A 7,752-nucleotide genomic window follows, 5' to 3' on the forward strand; every position below is an offset into this window, starting at 1 on the left:
GCCCGTCATACCTGACTGAGGATGTGGAGGACGCCGTTGGTGGCCAGGAGGTCTGCCACGTCCACACTGGCATTCTGCACCCAGACCCTCTGGAAGGTGGCGGGCAGAGCTCAACCACAGGGGCACAGACGGACACTCGAGAGCCGGGCAGCCCCAGTGAAGGCTGCAGGCACACGGGCACCTGCTGGTTGCCCTGCCCAGCCTAGGGGCTGTGTCCCACGCACAAGCCCATGCTCCCTCCACGGCCTGTTCTAGGCCTGGCCATGGCTGCTCCGACCTGACACGCTGCTGCTCAGGACCCCCCACAGGCCCGTAACTGGAGGGACGGCGGGCACACGGAGATGCCCATGGACAGACAACCCCCGCAGGGCAGCCACCCCGGGCCTGAGACACAAAGATGGACAGACAACCAACGCAGGGCAGCCACCCCGGGCCTGAGACACAAGGCCCATCTGCGATGTGTCCTGAGCCCAACTCTGGGCAGGGCAAGGGGTCCGCAGCCTCATCGTTGTGGCTCGAGCCCCCACACACCCTGCTGTCCCCTCCCCGGCCCAGAGCCCTGCACACACCCCACTGATGTTGCGAATCGTCCAGCATGTGGTGGGGCTCAGGGTGGCAGCATCCCGCCCGCCCATCCTGGCCAGTTCCTCTTCGGAGAGGGCACCCTGCAGAAAGTGGGCCCTGAGGGACACAGTGGGTTGGGGGTCGTGGAATCTGGTCAGTGTCATCTACAGAGAGCCCCTGAGACCAGGCCTCAAGCTCCCTCCCGTGGCCCAGCCTGGCCCAGCCAGGGCTACCCACCTGACCAGCTCCGGCAGCCTCCGCGGCTGCAGCCAGAAGGCTCGGTTGTCGGGGCTCAGCCTCTGGATGGCAGCCTCGGAGGGCACCAGGGCGGTGACCCGGCTGTTGTTTGGAAGTACAATGCCGGCATCCTGTGTGTATGGGGAATGACAATTTGCCATCATTGAGGTCACCGGCCCCCTCCAGACCTGGAGAAGTTATGGGGCGCCCCTGGACACCACGTGACTCTCCTGGCTGTGGCCCACCCCAGCACTCTGCCCTGTCCTACCTTAAACCACTGGTAGAAGGCAGAGAAGTGGGCGTTCGCCTCCAGCTCCTAAGTGGAGGGAGGAAGGTAGCTTAGCGCTAGAGGAGGCAGAAGCCCCTCCCGCCCAGGACCTGAGCGCTCACAGAGCTGAGAGGGCAGAGGAGATGCCCGAGACCCCTTACCCTGGTGATGTCTCCGTAGCAGCTCAGGCCATCACCCCCGAAGCCGGGGGGACAAGTGCAGGTCCGCTGGCCTCCCCCCACTGCTTGGCAGGTGGCCTGCAGGGCAGGGGGGCGGGCAGGGCAGAGACGGGCCCTCCGTTTAGCACACACATGGCCCACCGGACACCAGCCGCCCTGCTCTACCACCTCTGGCTGCAGCCATTCCATCTGCCTCAGGGAGGAGCTCCCCTGGGGCGCCTAGCCCTGCCCGCCAAGATCCCTGGGCAGCAGACAGGAGAATTACCCCACCCATGGTGAGGCCGGTGTGGCGGGGCAGGACTGAGGGAGTTACCCAGGCTGGAGGGCAGACTAAGGAGGCAGAGGTGTGGCATGTGGAGCAGAGAGGTCAGGAGACTGCAAGCAGCTCCCAGTGGCTAGAGGAGCAGGGAATGGGGGCAGTGGTGCATGATGGGAGAGCAGAGATGGAAGGCTAGTTGGGGGCTGGGGCTGAACTCTTGCAGGGCCTGGGGTCTTAATGAGGAGGCCAGAGGCTTTATCCTGCTCAGGGGATAAGGGAGGGACGTGGCTGGGTAGCAGGAGACAGAGACACCCAGGAAGTGGGAGAGAAAGATTCCTGAAGCCCAGTCCCACCCTGAGAGCGTCCCCAGGGCTCTGGGCCCTCATGGCCCCTTACCAGGTCATGGCAGCCGCCATTGCCAGCCCGGCAGGGGTCGATGGGGCTGCACTGGATACCGTCCCCCGCGAAGCCCAGCTTGCAGGTGCACCGACTCTGGAGAGGGTGGGGCAGAGGGCCTCGTGTCACCGTGAAAGTCCAACCCTGTCCTGCACACCTTGGCTCTGGCTGGGCACTGCGTCCCGGGGAGGCTTGCCTGGACCCCAGAGGAGCTCTTCCCGGCCCCGCTCTTGGAGAGCTGTGTTCTGGATGGGGAGTCTGAGGCCCTGAGTCCCAGGAAGTGAAGGCATAGGCAGGGGAGCAGCCACAGGGACAGGACGCATGCATCGGGACCTGCCAAGCTGAGGCCAGCAGCCCATGGCCTGTGGCTAGGTGTCGGCTGAGGCCAGCCCTGGGATGGCAGCTCAGAGCCTCCCCAGCCTGCCACCTGCTCAGCTGCTCCAGGCCTCCAGTAATGCCAGTTTCCTTGGGCTCGTCTGTACTGCAGGGGCGTGACGGGTGGGACCCCCATGTCTCAGCTGCCATTCTTTGCAAGTAGGAGGTGTCCCAATCTGTTTATCCAAAAACCTCAGTTCTGAATTTTAAGGCTCCAACTGGGATTAGAAGGCCCTGTGCTCACTGCTAAGGCTGACAGGCTGTTGGCCAGGGGCCGGGGAGCTGGGTGGACTGGGAGCTCTCTGTGCCTGAACAGGCCTGGGCCATGCAGAGGCTGACTCTGTCCCCACGGAGCCTCGAATCTGAGTTCAGATGCTAAGTTTTGCAGCTCCCGGGCTCAGAACAGGAACACATGCTGGTCACGTGGGAGCCACTGTGTCAACTAGTCCCAGAGGGCGGGAGTCCCACCTGCCTGGAGCTCTGGCTCTTGAAGTGGCTGTTTTGGAGTCAGGGCAGGGGGACAAGGGAGAGTCCCCCAAAACCAAGTCCCCCCGCAAGCCCACTCTGCTGTCCCTGAGCCTGCTGCTCACCTGCCCAGGGCCCACGTAGCTGCAGAGGGCGTCGGCATGGCAGCCACCCCGCGTGTCCAGCTCACACTCATCAATGGCCACACAGGCGCGGCCATCTCCACTCCAACCTTTGTGGCACGTGCAGAGGTGGGTGCCCAGGGCCCCAGGGACACACTCAGCCTGTGAGAGCCACAGACAGGTGACTCAGGGTCACAGGCAGAGGGTCGGGGGTCCCACCTCCTGGTCCCGGGTCATAACTTCGGGGAAAGGGCACAGGGACTGACGTTTTCTGAGCAGCCGCCACGGTCCGGGCGGGAGCAGGGGTTGCTGTGCGTGCAGGAGAAGCCATCGCCCTCGAAGCCATCGAGACAGACACACCTGGGGTGAGTGAAGGCGGGGCTGCCAGTGAGCTCTGGAAGAGGCTAGCGGTGCGAGACCACGGAGACGAGACCATGGAGACGGGGCAGAGGACGCTGAGTGCTCACCTGGAAACACCCCCCTGGCTAACACAGCTGGCGTGCTGGTGACAGCGCCGGGCCAGCCCTGTGGGTCCACAGTCGCCAACAGACTCGTTGCAGAAGCGGCCGCTGAAGCCAGGAGCACACGTGCCCTGCTGGCACACCCCTCCACTGCCCGGACGGTTGTCACATAGACCATGAACACAGCCGCAGTCTGCAGGGGGAAGACCCGACCGAGGAAACGGAGGCAGGGCTAGCTGGGAGCCAGGGTGCGTTTAGGGGTGGACTGGGAATGGGGCAAACAGTACAGATTTGACTTCAGGGTCACAAGATCAAAGGTCATCCCGGAACAGGTGGCAGACAGATGAAATGCAGGGGAGGAATTCCGAGCTTTTAATCACCCCGTTCTAGCCATCCTGCCCCTCGCACCACCACAGAGAAATTCTTCAGTGTGTTTGAGCAAAATCCCGCCTGCTTTAGGGTAAGCCAGGCTTCTCTTTCTAGCACGGGTGAAGGAGACAAGGTCGATTTCTGTGACCAAACCTTCCTCCATTTCTCTGACCTTCACCCCTCCTCCTGGGGCTCTGTTTCCCTTCTTAGAAGTCCCAACTCCCCCCCTTTTTTTAAAAGAATTATTTTATTTATTATTATTTTCTTTCTTTTTTTAAGGAATTATTTATTTATTTAATTCCATTTATTATTATTATTATTTTTTAAATTTGACCAGAGAGAGACAGAGAGAGGGAAACAGAAAGGGAGAAGGAAAGCTGCCAGGTCCGGGACTCAAACCATGGTCAGCCATGTGGGAATCCAGCGCCTTTAACCACCATGCCACCGGCTGGCCCCTTATTGTTTTCTTTCCGATTTGTTATAGGTCACATGCACTCACCAGAGAGGGGAAAGTGAGAAAGCAAGCTGCCGGGTCTGGAACTCACAGCACAGTCGGCCAGGTGGGAGTCCAGCACCTTAACCACGCCCGCCACCTGCTGGCCCCGCAAGCCCCCTTCCTAATGGAGCAGGCTTAGGCGAGGAGCACGTACCTTCCTGGCACTGGTCCCCATGCTTGTTTGGGTTGGAGCAGATGTGGCAGGCAATGCCCTTGTAGTCTGGGAAGCACTGGCAGGCCCCGTTGCCTCGGACCCCATCACTGCACTGGAGGGCAGGCAGGAAGCGGCATCAGTCACAGGAAAGAGACCTTCCACATCTCCCCAGGAGCTGACTCGACTCCCGCTGCTCACAAGAGCTCAGCCCCTGAAGGGACTTTTGAAATCACTGACATTGCTGAAGAATTAGCCCCCCAAAGGCACCCGGCCCTGGAGGCTGCATGGGTGACTTCTGCCCGGCTTAGAAATACATCACTCCTGTGCTCCCCCATAGCCAGGTGCTAAAGTCACTCTGATGTCAGAAAGTGGCACAAACAGGACACGAAAGACAATGACCAAATGATCTTTTTAGAAATAGATGCAAAAATAAAATGAATTATTTCCAAATAAGTAAAATATTAGTAAATCCAGCCAGATTGCACAGTGGTTGAGGTGGCCCACTACAAAGTTCAAGTCTCAGACTCAGGGACTTGAAAAACACACTGGGTACGTGTGCATGCGTGCCCAAAATCCTGCGAGGAGAACGGAGGAGGAGGGATGGTGGTGCGTCCGGCTGCCTGGGGGCAGGCCTTTTTATTTATTTATTTTTTTGGAGAGGTTTTTCGCTATAGGGCGCGTGCACTCGCCAGACAGACAGAGAGAGACAGAGAGACAGAAAGCGAGAAATCCCCCCCCAGGGGGGATGGCCCCGCCGCAATTCCTTCTCCTCCATTCTCCTCTCGGGATCTTGGGCATGGACACACACGCGCCCGGCGTGAGTTCTAAGCCACCGGGTCCGGGACCCGAACCGCGGTCGACTACGTGGGAGTCCAGCAGCATAGCCATTACGCTAACTGCTGGTTCCCAGCGCAGTCCTTTTTTACTTTCTCTTTCTATCTGTCTCTCTAGCAAACACATATGCCCTAGAGCAAATGAAAATAAAAAATAAAAAATAATTTGGTCTAATTTCCACTGTTAGATCTGAGGAACCTAGGGACAGAGAGAGCCACACCTGGCTGGGACACAGCCAGCACTGGCCACTGTGGTTCGAATGTGTCCCCCCAAATACAGGTGTTGGAATTTGGAAGAGGAGACTTGGCCAGGTTATGGGATTGAAACGCAGGACCTTTGAAAAGTGAGTAGACACCAGAGTGGGGCTCCCATCGTGGCGTCCTGCTGGCATTATAAGGAGAGGGAATGAGAAGACACATGGTCATAGACACTCATGCTCCTGGGGACCAGCAGTTGGCACAATAGCTACGTCGCTGAACTCCCATGTAGTCAACCACAGTTCGAATCCCAGACCTGGTGGCTTAAACTCATGCCAGGCACGTGTTCATGCGTGCCCAAGATCCCGAGAGGAGAATGGAGGAGAAGGGATTGTGGCATGGTCATCCTCCTGGGGGGTGATTTCTCACTTTCTGTCTCTCTGTCTCTCTCTGTCTTTCTGGTGAGAACACACACCCTATAGCAAAAACCTCTCAAAAAAAGACACTCATGCTCCTTCTCTGTCCTGCCTCGTGATCCATCAATAAGACCCTCACCCGACCCGGTGTGCTGAATAAACCTTTTTTCTTTTAATTTTTTTTTTAAAGTTTTGTTACAGAGCATGTGTCCTCACCAGAAAGAGAGAAAGTGAAAAGCACCCCGCAGGGGGAATGGCCAAGCCACAATCCCTTCTCCTCCATTCTCCACTCAGGATTTTGGGCACGGATGCACGTGCACCTGGAGTGATTTTCAACCTGCCAGGTCTGGGACTCGAACCGCAGTGGGCCATGTGGGATCCTGCCACCTTCACCACAGCACCACATGGCTGGCCCTATACTTCCTTTCTCATGAATCACCCAGACAGATATGCTCTGTTACTAGCCAGAGGATGGACTGCAACACCAGCCGACTCGGCAGGAGCCCGCGCCTCCCCACCCTCACTCCAGGGGAGGACAGACTCACGTTGCCTTTGCCATAGCAGGGGTCGGAGAAGCCCCCGGGACACTGCGCGCAGTCAGGCCCGAAGAAACCTTTGCAGCAGCCACGTTTCTGGAAGAAACAGCACATCTGAGGGTCCGTCCAGGGCCACCTGTCCCTGCTCAGGCTGCTTGTGCTCCCTGGTCCCATCCCGAGATGGGGGGAGGTATGTGTCCTCGGAAACGCCGTCAGGAAGAAGCACGCAGTCCGTGCCCAAGCTCCCGGCACGGGGGCCACGCCCAGGCTCACCACGATGGTCTGGTTGCAGAAGTGGGCGCAGCCCTTCTTCAGCACGTTGAGCCCAGTGGGGTCATGGATGTAGACGCACTCCTTGGGCAAGATGTCCTGGTGAGCACACAAGCCGATCAGCAGGAGTGGGTCTAAGGGCACCCTCTGCCAGGCAGCCCCGACCCCAGCACTCCCGGCCTCAGCGGGGCAGTGAAGCACAGGGCCCCCAGGTCTGGCTGAGCCTCCCAGCTCCCACTCGCCACCGTGACCCATGGCGGAAGCTTGGCGGGCTGGGCCGAGGGCTGCTCACCAGCTTAATGCTGTCCGGGGGGCACGTGCTGGTGTTCAGGACATGGCAGTCCACGCAAGAGCCCTGGCAGGGCAGGGGGAGGAGGGGGGAGGGCTGAGAAAGTGACACCGAGCTGAGACCCAAGGGCTGACAAAGAGCTAACTATGGGAGGGCCACGGGCTGGCGCTCCGGACAGAGCAGGAGGAAGATGGGCAAAGGCCCTGGGGTTGGAAGGGCAGGGCAGGGAGTCCAGGGGCAGGAATGGAGTGAGTGAATCATAGGCTCCGTGGCAGGGCAGCTGGGGACAGAGGGGGGCGGAGGAGGCACGAGCCCCGACGGCAGAGCTCATGGGGCTGCATCGGCCGCAGTTCTGTGCTGGGGCTCACCGGCACCACCTCGTGCTGCTCCTCGTCACAGTGCTTGGGCAGGATGGGCAGGATGGTCGGGGGCAGCAGGATGCCCTCCAGCAGGTGGAGCACACCGTTGGCAGCTGGCAAGTCCACTCTCCGAATAGGGACCCCCTCAGGTCCCAGCAGGATCCGCCCCTGTGGCAGAGACCACCATGCCACCCCCTCGGCAGCTCAGCTGGAGCCGCGTGGCTCCGAGTGATGGGGAAGGCCCGGGGCCATGCCATCCGCCTTCCAGCCTCCAGGTGGAACTCCCATAGTGTCTGCTATGCATGGCTGTGCCGCTGTGTGCATCGCTCCTCCTCCTCCTGGGAGCCCTTCTGCCTCAGTGGGCTTCAGGAGGGGAATCTGATCTCCACCTGCTTCCCACATGACGCCCTCCGGGGCTGAGCACAGCGCCCAGCCCGCCATGGGGCTCAGAGCTTGTGAGCGGGTCTGGAAGAGGCTGATGACTGGCCAGTCATTAGCAGCCCGAC

General features: G+C 59.8%; 1 protein-coding gene across 1 annotated transcript in view; it reads right to left on the minus strand.

Moving 5' to 3' along the window:
• The window catches only part of STAB1 (stabilin 1), a 32,850-nt gene that overhangs the window by 15,802 nt on the left and 9,296 nt on the right, over positions 1-7,752 (minus strand). The window contains 14 exon segments of the mRNA XM_027768597.1: positions 12-89; positions 570-681; positions 802-932; positions 1,070-1,117; positions 1,231-1,326; positions 1,904-1,999; positions 2,869-3,027; positions 3,132-3,225; positions 3,333-3,519; positions 4,346-4,457; positions 6,338-6,424; positions 6,602-6,697; positions 6,891-6,953; positions 7,256-7,414. Coding sequence (XP_027624398.1) covers positions 12-89; positions 570-681; positions 802-932; positions 1,070-1,117; positions 1,231-1,326; positions 1,904-1,999; positions 2,869-3,027; positions 3,132-3,225; positions 3,333-3,519; positions 4,346-4,457; positions 6,338-6,424; positions 6,602-6,697; positions 6,891-6,953; positions 7,256-7,414 — 1,518 coding nt within the window.

Source organism: Tupaia chinensis, unplaced genomic scaffold, assembly GCF_000334495.1.
Source record: "Tupaia chinensis unplaced genomic scaffold, TupChi_1.0 Scaffold147003_1, whole genome shotgun sequence".
NCBI classification, from domain to species: domain Eukaryota; kingdom Metazoa; phylum Chordata; class Mammalia; order Scandentia; family Tupaiidae; genus Tupaia; species Tupaia belangeri.